Source organism: Pezoporus flaviventris, unplaced genomic scaffold (assembly GCF_033815535.1).
Source record: "Pezoporus flaviventris isolate CSIRO_AGI_PZ_B2104156 unplaced genomic scaffold, CSIRO_AGI_Pfla_v1 ptg000030l, whole genome shotgun sequence".
Taxonomy (NCBI): Eukaryota; Metazoa; Chordata; class Aves; order Psittaciformes; family Psittacidae; genus Pezoporus; species Pezoporus flaviventris.
Window position 1 is genome coordinate 2,631,227 of NW_026892578.1, and position 17,943 is coordinate 2,649,169.

The 17,943-nt window shown below is 42.1% G+C and overlaps 1 protein-coding gene across 8 annotated transcripts in view; it reads left to right on the plus strand.

The window, feature by feature from the left end:
- CRACDL (CRACD like) overlaps nt 1-17,943 on the plus strand; it is a 65,816-nt gene that overhangs the window by 36,354 nt on the left and 11,519 nt on the right. For 5 of the 8 annotated variants that reach the window (XM_061459697.1, XM_061459698.1, XM_061459699.1 and 2 more), the window contains exons 2-8: nt 2,281-2,357; nt 3,302-3,464; nt 6,347-6,482; nt 6,840-7,004; nt 7,622-7,690; nt 11,099-11,329; nt 14,671-16,276. In XM_061459697.1, coding sequence (XP_061315681.1) covers nt 2,291-2,357; nt 3,302-3,464; nt 6,347-6,482; nt 6,840-7,004; nt 7,622-7,690; nt 11,099-11,329; nt 14,671-16,276 — 2,437 coding nt within the window. In that variant the 5' untranslated portion in view covers nt 2,281-2,290. The remainder of the gene's footprint in view (nt 1-2,280; nt 2,358-3,301; nt 3,465-6,346; nt 6,483-6,839; nt 7,005-7,621; nt 7,691-11,098; nt 11,330-14,670; nt 16,277-17,943) is intronic. The other 3 variants (XM_061459702.1, XM_061459701.1, XM_061459703.1) reach the window with 3 other exon arrangements.

The following is a 17,943-nucleotide window of genomic DNA, read 5'->3' on the forward strand; positions in this document are numbered from 1 at the left end:
AAGTTCATCATTGTTCAGCATCCTTCTGTCTCCCCTAAGCAAGGACATGTATGCCGCACCCCTGATCGTGTATTACCATCCCCAGATGTTTGGCACACACAGTGGAAACACTCTTTGTGACCTCAGATGTCACAAATCAGTCACACAAACCTCCTCTTACATTATGGTGGAGGTAACTTTAATTAAAGTTGTTTTTATTCTCTAGAAAACTGGCTGTCAAGTTTTGGGATGGGACAATGCCACATTTCTGGTGTGTCAGACATATATTATCTGCTTGAATTTTGCCTGAGGGAAAGTGTTTATATTTAGCTTCATGTTTCAAACCAACATGTCCCATTGTGTGGGCATTTATCCCCAGATGTATTTGCTATGCAGAACTAGTGAAGTATAGCCTATAAACATTTGGATTAAAAGAATACACCCTTGCTTGAGTGCAGCTGGATGCAACAGAGCAGTGTCAGTGGGCCACAACTGGGGACCTGAGTTATGGCATGTATCATTTATATAGATACTGTAGGATCACACCTCTGGCATGCATATAAGAGCTGAGGGTTTCAAGGTGCTGATTTGCACTCCTGCCATTGCTATTGCAACATGACAGAGTAAATCTGAGATACCCTGAGCGTGTTTAATTATCGACTAGATAAGCCAAGGCGCACAATGCATATGTATCTGTCACCTCCCAGCAGGCATTTGTTACTAATACAAGTATCATCCACATCTGTTGTTTTCTAGGGCAGTTCCTTATGAATTTTCCCTACATAAGGCACATGCCCTTGACCAAACATTGCTCACCCTCGTGTTTGTGTTTAACTCTGACTTGGTTTCCTGATGGGTGGTAGCAGGGGGTGTTTTACACCCACTGTGTGCATCCAGCTTGGGGGGTAGCCGAGGTGCCTTTGCTGTCCATGCATCTGGTCATCACAGCCAGGCAGAAGTGCTTGCTGATGGTTCAGGCATCACGTCATGTTTTAGACTTGAGTAGTAAATGTTTCGTTTCCATCTTTCTAACTCCTTGAATGCACAAGCCTCGTTAGTTAATTCTGCTGGTACTTCAGGGGATCAGAATAGCCACAGTGTATTCACCCTCCCACCCATGTGTGGTGGGAGCATCTGGCACCATTACAGCCCAGAGAGTGACCCTGCAGGATTTAACTCACCATCCAGTCAAGGACATCCATGACTTTATTCTGCCTTGACCATGAAATGGTGGCTCTCGAGATGAAAAAGAGAGAGCTCACATAGACTGCTGCTCTGAGAATGCAGTTTAAATTACAGATATTCTGTCTTAAGGCTTGGGACTTGTAGAGTTTTGGAAATGTTTTTTAATTTAGGAACCTTAACAAGTAAAGTGGTATTGTGCTTTCAAAAAGCAACAAAGAAGAAAATGAATTGTTTTATTTTTTCTTGTATTTTTCTGTTGTCTGTATGGACAAAGGAATAAAAAGGGTTGTTACCTTTTCACAAATTGCTTAAAAAATAAGAAAAACTACAGTCCGTAGATTACTTCAAATTTGGATATAAATAAAGGGAAAATATGAATGGTTCTTTACTAATATTACTTGTACATGTTCATCATAGCATCATAGAATGGTTTGAGTTGGAAGGGACCTTGAAGATTCCAACCTCCCTGCAGGTACAAGCAGGGACACCTTCCAGCGCAGATTGCTCAAAGCCCCATCCAGCCTGGCCTGGAACTTCCAGTTACCAAAGAGCTGTAATAAGCACAAAGACATTTTGTCTGTGGTCCTGAATAGAGGAGAGTCAAAGAAGCCCACCTCCTCTGATGCATACTTCTGGAAGCATTGGAGAATCTCAACAAACTCTATTTTCAGGCAGGAGAGGCTAGTTAATTGAACCTTAGCATACTATTGTCTTATGAAAGTAGAAATATCCTATGCAATTTATTATACTTTTGCCTAATAAGCTTCATCCTATGGGATATTTTTTGATATTTTTCATGGAATGATAGAATGGTCTGGCTTGGAAGGCACCTTAAAGATCGTCTGGTTCCAACCCTCGTGCCGTGGGCAGGGACACCTTGCACTAGACAGCTTGCTCAAAGCCCTGTCCAGCCTGGCCTTGAACACTGCCAGGGACAGGATAGCCACAGGTTACAGATACAATACGTATAGACATGCATTTAGACATATATTGTATTTACATATAAAAGCACATGCATAGTATTTTGTATTGTAGTAACTTGCCTGTATGTATGTATACAGCTGTGAAGTACTGCTGGTTTGTTGATATGACTGATGCTTTTTCTACCTCCTTTAGTGACTGTCACATGAGTTCCCCAAGGATAATGGACCCTAAGATGCGAGAGACTGAAGGAGATGGAGAGGACAATTCAGGTAGAGTTGTTCCCTTCCCCAGTGAATGAAAGGTGCTGTGAGTTTTGTTGAAAAGTTCTTCAGCTTTGATGCTTCAGCTCTATGATGGAAGTGAATCTGTTTGTTTAGAGAATGCATTTTCCCTTTTTCTCCAAGAGCAGTTATATTTTTGACATTTTTGGAGGCTTGAAATAAGATTTTTGTAGCATCTTGTGACCAAGTTAACTTTTTTACCCAACAAGTAAGTGAAATGGTGACAGTGATGCCTCACAGTGCTGTCATGCTAATTTATATAGGGCAGGCACAAGTTGTTGGGATGTCTCGTGCAAAAGACTGATTCCATTTTAAGTAGTTTCCTTCACAGAGCTTGTAACTGAGCCTAATTCAGGTCTTTCTTCACTGAGCAGACTAGCATTGCTTTTCAAGAGTATTGCTTGATTTCTAGTTGAATACTTTGTGATCCTTTGAGTCTCGTAATTAGCATTCAAAATATTCTGGGATGTATTATAAAACTGACATTTTAAAAGCCTCCCTACACCGCACATTCCACCCATGTAAGCCTTTTCTACATTTAAATTGGTTTTGCTAACACTGTCCTCATCATCACTGTTTAGCTTGCTGAACAAAGGCGGTGGGTTTCCAAGTTGTAATTTCTTCTCTGTGTCCCAGGCTGTTAATCCAGAGTTTTTCTTCACAGTGTAATTATCTCAAGAGGCAAGTAGAAACTCTATTAGGAAAGATTCTACACCACAGGTTATTTCTTGTCTGTCATAAACATTGCAGTCGATTCTCCAAGATAATAGTAATTTCATGCTATCAATGTAGTCTTGAAACACATTGGTGCAAGAGCGGACTGCATTGTGTTTTCCAGGGAAAGGACCCACTTTTATGCAGAAATGATAAAGGAATTAATATTGTTCAGAAGCATGCTGCTGGCTGCATCTTCTTTATGTTTCTTCATTTAGGAAAGAAGAAATCAAAGTTCAAGTCTTTCAAAAAGTTTTTTGGTAAGAAGAAAAGGAAAGAGTCATCTTCTGGGAGCAGCACTCTGAAGCTGTTCCAGTCAACAAGTGATGTCGCAGCCTCTCATAACATGCACGTTAATTATGATTCTGAAGATGAACTTGAGTAAGTGTTTGGACTCTAGCTGGTAAACAAATACAGAACTGCTACAATGTTGGTAGATTAAAGACACCTTAGAATTGCCTCCTTGTTTTTTTTCATAATGCTGCATTCTCAAACAGTTGCCTTTTTCAGGAAAGTGCAAATTAAAAAGGCTGATGCAAGACAAATCACAAGGGAATGGTATGGGGTGCAGCAAGAAACAACTAAAAAAAGCTTTCATTTAATCATAAATAAGCCTTGGGTTATGATTTCAAAATAATGTAACTCCCATCTTCAAAAAAGAATTAGGTACTCAGCTTTTATCTTACTAAGATTGTCTTATGCCCCTAAGATGTAATTCCTAAGGATTGTTAAAGAAATTTAGATGTCTAACCATTTATGCCAGGTTTTGAAAGCAAGGAAGGGATAAGAGGATGACGGCAACTGAAATCAGCAGGATCCAGAGGCTGTGAAGCCTTTATTTCCTCTCTATACATGGGATTCATCTGACCAAAGGACAAATTTCTGCATCTGAGTTAGTCATCAGCTGCCTTTTATAATCAGCAGAGAGAAGTTAACATTACTAAGAAAGCTTGTGTCATTCTTGCGTAGATGTCTGAAATTGTTCAGATGAACCAGCCTCTAGAAGTGCCTGTTTCTCCCCACTAAATGTAGATGGGAGCCAGGGCTGACCTGCTCCAGTGTAGATACCTGTGGTTTAACGTCTGAAGTTAGACTAGATGAATCCCAGCCTGTGTATGTCTGCCTCTGAAAATCCTGTCTTTGTTCAGGCATTGCCAAAAATGCCACCCACTACTGAAAGGTAACCATGAGAAACCCAATCTGAAGTTCACATGTGTTCCTTGATGGAGATCTGGATAGCCCTTGATTGCCTAAAAAGCAAGTCCTTGCATGGGGTGTTGTGCCTGTCAGAACAAGCCGCCTGGGTCCTCAAGTGAGAGATGCTGTGCCCAGGGACGGGAAGGGCAAACCATTCCGGCCATTTAAAACGACATTATACAACGCGGCCACCAGGCAGCGCCAAACAACCAAAAGAATTGACTAAATACTTTGTGTGTCTTTTGTAGCATTGGCCAGAATAACATTAGTCCAGCTTGAAGCCCCAGGAGTTCCACTCTGGCAGCCCCACGTTAAACAGTGGGCTAACAGCGTTGTTGTTCGACCACATATTTTTAAGACATGGATGGTCAGATTTTCTTTCCCTCATGCACAGCTCCACAAGGTCATGTTCAAGTGGATACGATCTCTGGCTGGTTTGGCCATGTTCCTGTGCCTTTACTTGCAGGGTTGTTACATTATTGTTTCTTAATATTTGTTTATACAACGACCAGAAAATTCCTTGAAGGGAAAGAGAGTTAATTCAAGCACTCGTAATCTGAGCAGACATCTAGGATACCTACACCATGCATCTGGGTAGTATGTGTCTGCTAGAAAGAGAAAGCAAAGGTAGCACGCTGGGATGAACATCCACATGCAACAGCACTGCTGATCTGGCTGCCCTTGCAGCCTTTGTAAGATGTCAGTGTGCTGAGCAGCAGTCTCAGTCCTGACTGGCACTTACTTTGCAAATTGCTATAGCTTTGTCTGACCTTGCATACATTGCAGAGATCCCATTTTCATTTAGATAAATTGTTCTTCTAACGTCTCTAATGCATTAAGCAGGAGCAGCAGGCTTTCCGTTCTTCTGCAGCAGGAATACAGATCAACTTTTTCCTGCTATTGTTTTATCGAACATATTTATAGCAGCCGTTACAAGGAAAATGTTCCTTTCTGCCATGTTTGTTTATGTTCCTGAATGTCCCTATGACAGTATCTAAGATTCAAAAATACACAGTTCTCCTCTTTTTTTCCTGTTCTCTTTTTTTTTTTTTTTTTCCCTCTAGAATGCTGCTCAATTAACTTGATAAGTACATGAGCCCAGCCAATTCTGTACTCTGTACTCTGGTATGCCATTTCATAGCTGTCTTATTTAAAAAAACTAAAAGATAGGGAGTCCTAGAAGAAATGCTGTGTGCATGCATTTCTGGTCCCTGCTCGCTTGGACTATGAGCTAAACTGTGGAAAATGCGCACTAGAGACCTCCTAGCAGCAAACTGTCTGACCGTGGGTCTCCTGTACCATTCCCATAAGGAAACAAGGTCTTCATGCCCCACATGTAACATTTGCAAAAGAGGTTATATACCACATGCCTCAAAAGCAGAAAACGGAAGATGAGCGAAGTCATCCACAAAACATCTCCTGCTTCCTCTCACTAGCCCATAAAAGGTGTCCATGAGAAAATGTGTCCCCAGGCTCATAAGAGAGAATCCCAGGGATCTTGATATAGAGAACAGGACCTTGTAAGCAGATGATTCTACATGAGAACTGTATTGCCTGAAATACTTTTGTTAATGACCTGTGTGGCAGAGATACATTAAATACTGTACCACACTTAAAAAGGTACTTACTCTTCCTATGGTAATGGTCTGTCATTTTCAAGACATGTTCTTATGTTAGCAAGAAGTTAGTTCGTCTCAGGTACAGGCTCCTTTATGTGAGCTCCTTTCCTTTTGCACGTAGGCTTGCCTGTCACAAGCCCAGCTACCAAGGCGTAGTGGTTTTTTCATGAGGTATAACTCAATTGGTGGGGTTAAACTGTCTTTAGCCTTCATTCGGTTTGTTAATGTGACAGATAGATAACAGCATTTTCAAATTTGTGTTTGGCTTTTAAAGGTGTTACCTGGATTAACCTGAATGACTATATTGTATTCACAAAGGAGCCTGCAATCTCCTGTGTGCCCTTCACACCTGTCTCCCACTCCATGTTCAACAGACCACCTTAGTTAAGAGTAAGAGGACTGGCAAAAAAGTCTGTATGTTTTCACTCATTTGTTATATTATTCTAGGACACATAAAGGCATTATGGGAAGCAGAGCTTTGTCACATGATAGCATTTTTATCCCTGAGACTGGGCAAGAGCCTGCAAGGCCAGTAAGAGTGTTCTCTCAAGAAAACATTTCTGATCGGATTAGAGCTTTACAGGTAACGTATACATAATTTTTTCAAATGCAGGAGGTGGAAGTGCCTTTTCAGGCTTGATTTTTTTGGGTAGTATTTGTGGTTCAGCATTTGATTAGTAAGTAATATCTGTCTGCAGTTTACATGAAACGTTGCATTTGTTAATCAGACAGCAGTATAATTCTTGGTTCTACTGAAATGATAGCTGAAAATTGGATAGGTTGTTTGGGACCCTAAGAGAACATCTAAAATGAGATGTCCTATGCTCTGAATTATTCAATTGCAAAGTTGAAATAAAAGTAACTTGTTGACCTGAGCTAAAGCATACTGGGGAAACCTCCATCACTATCACATGCTAATGTATTTTATGCCACGCTGAAGATGAAACTCCAGCCTACCATGAAATTGGGACCTCCACCTCCATTTGGACCTAATGCCAAGCGAACAGAGGATGCTGGGACCAGTTCTGAAGATGATGGGTTACCCAGGAGCCCTCCAGAAATGTCTTTGCTCCATGAAAACCTAAATTCAGGCATTAGAACAAGAGTGAGTAGTTCCAGTGTTGACAGAAATCAGTTTAATGACTTGTGTTACCTATGTGCAGAAGGCAGAGTAAATTATTTGGTTTGCTATATACACCACTATCTCTGAACAATTCAGAAATACCTTACTCAAAATGGGAAGATGCTATCTGTCTGTGTAAACAGCTACTAAGAATCTCTGTTCCTGTTAAAATATAAATATCATGCCATAAAAATGCAGAACTAGGAAGGAGTGGATGTGTTTGTGTAGCGCATGGGGATGGTGGGGATTTTTTTAGGGACTACAGAGAGCTGCCAGGCATGAAAAAAGGCTGAAAAATCTATATTCCCCCTTGAATGTGCTGATAAGAGAGCTCTCTTCTGTAATGTTTTTTTCCTAGGCTGTCTTTGGAAAACGAAACAAAGCATTTGAAACTGATTTTAAATAGTAGTTTTGTTATACATTATTTCGTTCTTTATCTGCATGTCTTACACTTTATGTTTTCAGTGTCCTCGCTAATCCTTAAGACTATAGAGAAAACTTACATAGTATCTGTGTGCACTTTGTGTAGATGGTTTCTGTGAGTATATCCATCTTGTTTGTCATCTTTTACTGAATCTCTTCCTCATTCCATCCCACAGTTCTCTGACTTTCACAAGCACCTTAGCTCTTTGAGTTTAGCTGGAACAGGCAGTGAAGAAGAAGATCAGGTAACTTCTGCCAAATGTATTAAGGGCCAAGCAATTATGCATAGTAGTTTTATAAAGAAATGTTAAGACAAATATTATTGTGTTGCCCATCTGCCGCAAAAAAACCCTTGTGTGTATATAATTGCATGCCTCTGTTTGCTGTGCTTTTTTAATGCCTGTCTGTCTAACATAAAAGTTATAATTATTTATCAACATAATTCTGACACCAGGTAATCTCCCACTGATAATAATTAAGCCCTTATATCCTTTAGCAAACTTTGCAGACATGATTTAATCTCCAAGCACGATCCACCAGATTTAGACACTGAAACAGTAGTCCTTTTTTGTAAAGATGGGAAGTTGCAGTAAAGGCTGCTTGGGTTACATGCATAGGATAAGGGAAGGAGCCTGTTGAGGGGTTGTGATCCTCTCAGATCTGCCCAGACAGACCCTTGCTTTAAGCACAAGGTTACCTCACACTGGTCATAGTGGCTGGCATTGCTGCTCAAGAGTCTGCAGTTCAGCCTTCAGTTGGATTCTGGCTGTGAATTTTGCTGAAGTGGTTTTTCAGGACTTGAGTACAGGCAAATAGCTGGCTTTCTTCAATCAGCAGCCAGCATTCTGGCTGATTAAAGGGAGGTTTTGAAAGGCTCTGAAGAGTCCCTTTTAGCTGTCAGCAGCTGGAGTCATGGTGGAAACAACACAGGAGGTAAAGGGAAAAGCACTTTCTAGAAATAGGAGGAGGAGTGTAAGGGAATTGCTGAAAGGAAATAGAGAAGCTAGTCCTAAGCTGACTATTCCTTGGTAATTATGCAAAATGTATTTCAAGGCCAGCTGCAGCAGGGCTCAGCAAAGATTTCTGGCTACAGTTGTTAGATTCCACATGAAGCTGTTTGAAAACCTGCTTAGATGCAGTGAATTTTTAATAGTTTTAAAGAAAAACAACAGAATGCTTGCAGAAGGTATTTCTTGAAAACTGGTAGAGGCTCGCTGTAAATTCATCCAGTCCAGATGCGTGTTTGCTAAAGGAGGATTTATGTCTCCCTGTTGCTCCATTAACATCACTCTGACTCACTTGCTGACTCCAGAGACGAGGTGGTGACTCTGTGGTTGCTCAGCTTTTTCCACATGGCCCATCATTCAGCTAGCTCAGAGCTCTCTTCATCCCAGTCCAGTTTCAGAGCACAGCCAGAAAGCAGCCCCATCTGAAGGTGCCCAAACCACAAAGTCTCCTACCTGGCATTTTGGAGAGTCAGAGGAGAACAGATTGCAGGGCTGAGGAGTTGTGCACAATGCAGCCCCAAGGTTCGGGGGAGCAGTGACACCTTGCTGTGTCTTGGAAGCTTTCCTGGATGGAGGAAGGGTAAAAAAGATCATGACTGTCCCATCAGGCTTCGGGAATGTGGCTCCCTCATGGACCCCCACCTTGTGCCACCCAGTATGACCAGCAGAAGGACAACAGAGCCATGCGAACATGAGATTTGTAGAAAGGAGTCTGGCAGCTGTCCACTCCTCCAGCAGGCTTTGCCAGAGCCAAGCTTCATGGGACAGGCAACTTCTGCAGCCAGCTCAGAGCTGGCATTCACTCAGGCTGCTGAAATTTAAGTAACAAACCAGATTCTTGATTTTCCAGTATAATGGCCAACACTGAGCACTGCCAGTGAGAAGACATGCGGAGTTCTCGAGGAAAAGCAGAGCCCAGAAGAAAGGCAGGCAAATAATGACGTGCCTTGAAAGAGAACATGTGTTGCATCTTTATCTTGGAGCTGAAATGTCAATGTATTCACTGTTAGGTACTAATGTATAATGCAGCCACGTATCATTTGTTGTACATTAGTCATGTTTGAGTACTAGACTGCAGATAGCATAGTGTGAAAATTAATGAGAGCATCCATTATTCAGCATGGCTGAGCTACCTTTTTTTTCATGAATAGAAGGCATGATCAGAAGCTGTGGATCCAACCTCTGCTAAAATCAATGTGAGTTTTCCCCTGGCCATTGAGGAATTTGTAGCAGGCCCACACTACATGACAGAGTATCTTTTGGCTAGAGGGCATAATGCAGAATTCTCCTTGCAGAGAACACTGATGCTTTTTCCCTCTCTAAATAAAATGAACACTGTCCTGCTCTCCCCTTCTCCCATCCAACCCCCTCAGTAAAATATCACTTCCAGAGGCAGGAGAAAGAAGAAGAAAAGAAGAAAGAAGAAAGCCTACAGAAGAAAGCATGACAAAGGAGGAAAGCTCCTCTAATGAAATGAACCAGAATTTCAAGCCTACAGGGAGTGCTGTCACGAGTTGTCAGAGGTCATGTTAATGCTATGACAGACACTTTGGAAATATCATTTTACCTATTTGCAGAAAATTAATCTGAGAGAAGGGAAGAACCATTTTTAGAGTAATTTTTCTTATGTTTTTCAGTTTCCTTTTTACATCAGCCCTGGGACTGTGGTAGCTTTTTGTGAAGTGCACAGGCAAGCTGAGTTCCAGCTTGCTGAGAGTACTGCACCCCTTGCAGCATTCAGGAGTTATTTCTGGATGGATTATTGGCCTCTAGTAGGAATTGTTCGTGATTTCTTTCCCCAGAATAGTCTACAAATGTAATGTTATATTTCAGGTAAACTCCCTAGTTATTTTGCAGATACAAATGCATGAGAAAAAAGCACAAGCTGACTTAAATGTCAGTGCCACTGATGTTTGATTCTTTTGTCTTTAGGAGGGTGTGGTAGAGTTGGAAGGGAGCTGATGACATATAGGAAGCTAGAGATGCTCCAGCCTAGCATAACTGTGTGTAGAAGCCTAGACACAGATGCTGAAGGACAGACCAAGAAAGGAAACTGGCCCATTAGGTTCTGTAACTGACCACTCTTCATAAATGTCTTCCAAAATATGCTGGCTGTGTATTTGTGTGCCTTATACAAGGGGAAATGGGTTTAAACTTGAACAGGGGAAGTTCAGGTCAGACGTAAGGAAGAATTTCTTTACTGTAAGGATGGTGAGGCACTGGCACAGGTTGCCCAAGGAAGTGATAAATGCTTCACCCCTGGCAGTGTTCAAGGCCAGGTTGGACAGAGCCTGCGTGGTGTCCCTGCCCATGGCAGGGGGGTTGGAATGAGATGATCTTATGGTCCTTTCCAACCCAAACCATTGTATGATTCTGTGATTCTATGATCTTCTAGTTAAATATGACTTAGTCCTTCCCACCAGGCAGTATACCATGGTATTCAAGCAGCTAAAAATGCAGAATTGCTAATAGTAGTACTCCATGTGCAACATTAGGAAATGTGGTGTATTTTAAAGAGATGTCAAAAAGAAAAACGGGCAACCTTAGAATGCCAGTAAACATGGCCCCTTTTTTTGTAGGATTCTAATTTTCATGTCTTTGTTTCTTTGTTTCATTCTCTATTTGGGGATTTATTTTTTTTTTCAGGTTACATTGAGTCCTTCTTCTAGATCTTATTCTACAGATGGTCAGCTGTTCCCTAGGCATGGAAGTGCCAAAACTGGAGCTCCCCAGATATCTGACAGTACCACCTCGCCTACAGCCAATTTTGACACTCCGCCTGAGCTTTCCTCTTGCTTGGATAATTCTGCTGCTAAACATAAGCTCTTAATAAAACCTCGGAACCAGAGATCCAGTAAAATGAGACGATTTTCTCAGGTACTTGTGAAAATAAACAGCATCACCTTTGACGCAGAACCAGGAAGTTCTCACTGGACTTTGTATTTCAAACTCAGATATGAGAAGGAAAGTCAGATGGCAGCATGGATATTTCATTGGGTTTTACTTGGTGAGGCTACGTATCTGGAGTGGACACTAGGAACAGATCAAATATGAGTTTAGTTGTTAACTCTTGATGCAGCAGTTTATGTAACAATTCATTCTTAAATTTACCGTTTAGCACAATTCAGTGTCTTGTTTGTGGTGCAGGAGCTGGGGCTGACTGCTCCATTTCTTACTTTAAAATGCTCTTTGGAAACTGTTAGAATCAACTTGGGTGACATGGTTTAGTGTGTGGTGTCCCTGCCCATGGCAGGGGGGTTGGAACTAGATGATCTTAAGGTCCTTTCCAGCCCTAACTATTCTGTGATTCTAACTTGTGTTCTTCTCGTGGTCTGAAAGATCCTGTAAAATCAATCATGAGTCTTTGAGAGACTGTTCATGGAGGACTTGTTTTCCCAAAGACCATTTGATTTATGTTTACAAAAAGCACAGAAACAGTAAGTTGTGATCTATTAATTGGAGCCAAATTCTGTACATTAGGACTGTGCTGAATTCAGACCTCTCCCTGCCCCAAAGCTTGTAAACCCTTTATGTGCACCACAGAGACTTACAAGTAAGTCTCCACAGAAAAAAAAGAGGCGTATACTATTAAAAAAAATCGCTTTTAAACCATGCTTTTAAAACACCATCTGATTCTTTGTCATATCTTGCGAAGGGTGTAGCTTATTTTTCTTCTTTCTCTCTTCTTTTTAGAACTAAAGTTTGCAGCTCTTGCTATAGTATTTGCACTTTGTTGTTCATGGCTTCTTTCACTGTTTCAAATACAGCCATTAAATTCTTTTGCTTATCACCAAGAATATTCTGTCTGTCTCTAAATACTTCTTGTCTGATATACTGTATTTTCTAAAATCTTGAGTGGTCTTTAGGCTTGGTAGAGCACCACGGTGAGCAACACAATGATGAGGCCAGTTATTTAGAGAACCATGTAAAGCAATAACTCATTGATCAAACATCCTCTTCCATTGTAACATTGTACAATTGCTTTGTCCAGCGTGCTTATAAACTGCCAGATGACTTAGCTCTCCTGGTTTTCCATGGAGAGTGCTTACATCTTTTGATAATAGTTGTTTTAATATTTTCTGTCTGACTCTGCCTGTGCACCTTTGCTTCTGGCTAACTGGTATCTTTTGCTTTCATGTTGCTGTGCTTTTATGCTCCTGTTGATGATCAGAGGGCTGGAGCACCTCTCCAGGCTGAGAGTTGGGCTTGTTCAGCCTGGAGAAGAGCAGGCTCCTGACTTTCTAGCAGCCTTCCAGGGGCCAAAAAGAAATCTGGAGAGGGGCATTTTACAAGGCCATGTAGTGACAGGACAAGGGGGAATGGCTTTAAACTGAAAGAGGGGAGATTTAGATTAAATGTTAGGAAGAAATTCCTTACTGTGGGAGTGGTGATGGGACACTGGCACAGGTTGTCCAGAGAAGCTGTGGATGCCCCATCCCTGGCAGTGTTCAAGGGGCTTTGGATGGGGCTTTGAGCAGCCTGGTGTAGTGGAAGGTGTCCCTGCACATGGTGGGGGGATGGAACTAGACTATCTTTAAGGTCTCTTCCAACCCAAACCATTCTGTGATTCTATGTATACGGATTTGAACATAAATTCAATTGTTTTCATAATTCTGTCCTTTGGGTAAAGGCAAATGTAATGAAAAGCCAAGCTATAGCTACAAATTTGAGTCATTATGAGAAATTTCATCTGAAGTGAAAGAAATTCTTTCTTACAGAGACATGGAGGTTGTGTTTATTTTGGTCTTGTATGTAGTGAAAGGTTAGACAAAGGACAATCATGAATTCTGAACTCCTTCCCATGACACAGGATGTTAGCCAGCCGGGGAGCACTAGCAGACCTGAAGACATTGTGTTAATATTTACCATGGAGGTAGATTCTCACTCTACAAGTGAGAAAACATAACTGAGCTTTCTCAGTCATCTTCTGACCAATGTAAACTGCATTGCTCCTGTTTTAATAAATAAATAATGTTAGGACCAGTATGAAATAGACTTAAGGAAGGTATTTATAATAAAAGTGGAATAACAGGCTAAATCTGCATCACACAGCATAAACATGCAGAAATTCCTGAGCCAGCTCTTGAACCGGAAACGTGACAGCTCTGTCAGCACAGTGCTCTGCCCAGTGTAAGGAGACAACTGCGTTGGTATGGCTGTACTTGTGAGGTCTGAGCTAGTGTCTCTGAGGGGTTCTGCTCTGTGCTGCACAGATTTCCCAGTCTGAACTGGGAGATGGTTTCTTAATGCAGTGCCACATTGGACAGCTTAGATGTTCACAGCTTGGATGTTCACAGCTTATAACTCCATCTTTGCAATTCCACTTGCAAAACAAGAAGTTGGAAGAACCCTAGAAGTATCTTCAGAGTGCAAGTTTTGTGTTCTTGGAATTAGGGCCTATATCCAAAATGTATATTTACCTGACAGACTACAGTGAATCAGTCAGCAAATACAGGCACCATATGAAAAGGCATATTCAGCAGCTTCATAACGTGCTTTCAAATAATCCTCTATATTTAGCCAGTCCTTACCAGAAGCTTAATCACAAGACCTCCCAGATAATTACATATGCATTTAGAAACTCTCAACAAATAGTCTAACTCTTGAAGAAAAAAAAAGACTTTTACACAAAGGAGAGAAGGCTATCATGCTGTTTGGCAGTGGGATTAGACAGAAGACTGCCATATGGGGTTAGATACTCAGCTGGCACAGAGGGTCATAAGCGGACGGACTTGTTAGGATTTTGCTCTTCTTTCCATGTACCCTTCCCTCTTCAGAGTCATGTTTTAGGAAGAATGGGTTGTTTTATTTTTAACGCTAGCATGGAGTAGCAAAATACAAAGGGACAGATTTTTCTCTTTCAAGTGCTGCCTTTTGCCTAAGAGGAACACAGCATAGCCAGTATGCTCCGGGGAATCAAGTGCCAAGGACAGTCCAATGGCCATTGTTTTGATGAACTTTCCATCTACAAAGGCATGAAAGCACTAGTTGTGCAGAAGGAAGTGTCACTCATGGCTTTTATATTGGTTAAATACATCATACCAGAATCTGCTGAGATAAAAAGGCATCCAGTATACGTAGATTAAGAAAACATCACCTTACCAGTGGAGGCAAGTATTGCCTTCCTCTCTAAGATCTCTGTTATAAAATGTAATGATGTATAAGACAAAAGTGCATCTCTACATGGTGATGGGGCTTTCTGAATTTTTTTCTTGCAGAGGACCCAGTCTGAATCTCTGACTGATTTGAGCTGTACCCCAGAAGAAGAAGAAGAGGATGATGAACAGACAGACTTGTCAGATGCTGTATTCAAACCAAGCAATCAAGAACTGCCATGTGGCACAGCAGCAGTGCAGGATGTGGCTTCCTGGCCAAAGCCCAGAATGCCTGAGGACCTTCCCCCTGCTTTGAGACCAGTGATGACTCAGCCTGCTTCTGGGTCTGCTGTTGCACAGGAAGCCCTGCTACCAGAGAATAAACCGGAGGGCTGCCAACCAACACTGGAAACAATGTGTGTGAAGTCTGAGTCCTCACTGCTGTTAGAACGCAAAGACTCTGCAACTTCTTCCTACTCCAGTCCAGACAGAAACGTACAAAAGCAAGAAGATGCCTCAGAAACACCGGTTCTGTTGTCTGGGGATGTGAATGATGTGTCAATCAATATTTTAAATCAAGAAAACAATGAGCTTCCTACCGTGTTTTCAGTAAATAAAATACCATCCAAAGAAGATTCTTCAGTTAGTAAGAATAGTATTGCTTGCTTGGAAGGGTCAGAAGAAAATATACAGAAGGATGATAACATAGCTGAGGAAATGTCCTGTAATAAAGAGGTAAAGAAAGAGGTTGCTCTGTTGTCAGAGTCCAGCAAGCAGTTTTCCACAGGTTCTTTCCAGCCCACAGGCTCATTCCATGTTTCACATCCTGTTTCCTCAACAAGGATGGGATCATCTGCTTCCTGCTCTCTAGAGAAAACGAAGACTGCACAAGAGGTAGCTGCTTCTGGTAAGGAGAACAGTCAGTCACTAGTCCACAAGGAGGAACTTTTAGGGAAGAAAGCTGAAAAAGCAGCCAATGAACTCAGTGCCTTGAGAAAGTTTTCTGTTTCCTCTGCGCAGGAGAGACCAAGGACCAGAAGCCTTCACTTCCCAGAAAGATCAGAATTGGAAAGCCCATTAAATACTGGATTCTTCCTGTCCAAAGTGAAGGTCTCAAGAAATGAGAAGAAGAAAGAAGACTTGCAGAAGGAATCAGATCTGGAGGGTGAAAAAAGAAGCAACAAAAAGCAGCCTTTGCTGCCAGAGTCCGACTCTGAGAACTCAGGCCAACCTGCAGAAATCTTGGCTGGCTGCGTGTCTCCAGCTGTCGATACGGTGCCGGTGCCAAGCGATTCAACGGCGGTATCTCAGAATCAGCCAAGCTCTGAAGATAAAAATCCTTTTCAAGTGAAACTTAGATCCACGTCACTGTCCTTGAAATATAGAGACAACTCGTCACCAGAATCAAAGGGGATTAAAAGACACAGTGCAGAGTTTAATTTAGAAAATGAAGGATTGACTTCCTTTCTAAAAGGTGATAAGGCACAGATCAGAAAAACAGCTGATACAAATATTGGTGATTCTTTAAATGAAAAGATCAAACCCAAAGCAAAGTCCTCTGAACAGCTTAGTAACAAACCTCCATTGCCTAAGAAGCCAGCCTTGCAAACCATAAGCGTTCCAAATACTACTGCAAACAATGAGAAGCAGGACAAAGCTATTCACTCTCCTGAATCCAGAAATGAAGATAGGGACTTGGAGAAAAAGTCAAATCCTTGTAAAGTGTCTGGTAAGACTCCTGATACTTGATAAAGTTACCTTCACTCAAAAGGAATGGTATTACCTGTGGGAGAGCACGAGGCAGCCCTCCTGTGTCAATCACAACACTGATGAGCGTGAGCTAATGGTTCTGCCTTCAGTGATGTTGCTCCCTCATTCTCCCTTGCTGAAAAGAGTATCAGAAGAACAGCAGGGAAGAATACGATATTTTCACCTGCTATTTCTGCATTTCAGGGGATTGTTTAAAGGATGTTTTAAGTGACACTCAACAAATAAAGTGCATTAGCAAGTACTGTAGAACACAATTACCAAGACATTAAACATCCCATTTAGAGGTGCTGTATGGCAATTCAAAAGCCAGGAGCACATATTAAGTGCAGTGCCCTGCGTGGGATGAGTGACTCAGACCTCTAGACCTTCTTTTTCATGGTAGCATTAAGGGAGAAGTACCAGTAGCTGCCTGGCATGCTCCACTCACCATTTATTTATTGTCTCCTGTGAGCTTTGCTTATTCATTTATCCATTTTTATCATTACTCATTCCTTGTTTAAAAACAAAAATTAACTACCCTGCAGCTTCCTGGAGTTTAAAGCCAGGAGAGACTGTAAGATTGTGTCTACTGCAGATTGTTAAATTTCACCCTGTTGTCTGCATTATATAATTGGGTTAGAGTTAAAAAAATAATCAGTCCTTTGGAGACTAATATATTATGGGCTACAGGCAGAGAACAGAAACGACTGGAAGTGGCACCACTGTCTGAGGTCTTTGCAAGGACAGTAAACAAGTTAGGTGATGCATGCTCAAGCTCTTGTAGAACTGCTCTTTGCTTCAGAGAACAGCCAGGAGGGGGAAAAGGAATCTTTAGGTCTTCTGATATGTGGGAGAAACTTCTTCCCTCCCCTTACTCTGTCTGGTCATGGGTTTGATGTTAAGAATGTGAGGAGGAGATGCTGGCCAAGCACATGAAAAGGTTTCTTTGTGCCACTGCAGAGCTCCCTCCTGCCTCTGGTTGCTCTGGTTTGGGTTAGTCTGAGCTTTGGAGTGGGGAAACACCAAACCAGTTGACCTCATGGCACTTGTCCTGTAGGGTGACAAAAAGCCTGTTCCTGTCCCCAGAGGAAACCTGAGATGCCCTGAGTAGCAGCTGATTCCACTTGTCATCTGCTGCAAGATCACAGATGTGTTTGCAGGGCTCTGGCCACATGTATAGTTTCCTGCACTCCCAGCAGCCATAAAGGAGGGGATTCATCAGGTCCTCTGCAGCCAGATGAGGCTCCCATGGCCATCAATCTACAGCCTCCCTGCACCCCATGAGCAAGGTGCTCTGCCTTCATATAATCCCAGCATTCCAGTTACAGGTATTTTTCCCTCTACCCTGCCCTGAGGAATGGTTGATTATTTGTAGTGGAGACCTGGCTTGGTAGGGTTGGTCTGGCAGAGGATAGAGGCAAGCAGTAGGAGGATCACTGCTCCTGCACACAGAGAGGCAAGCAGTGGGAGGATCACTGCTCCTGCACACAGCCTTTTCTGACATCCATCTTGCTGAGTCCCAGGGTGCCTGCAGCAGCAGCAGGGTTGGAGGCAGTGCTGGAAGAGGGAGAAAGGTCAGAAACAGAGCTGGGAAACATGTTTCTCCACCAGGCTTCTCCTCTGCCTCCTCAGCCTTGGGGTGAAGGA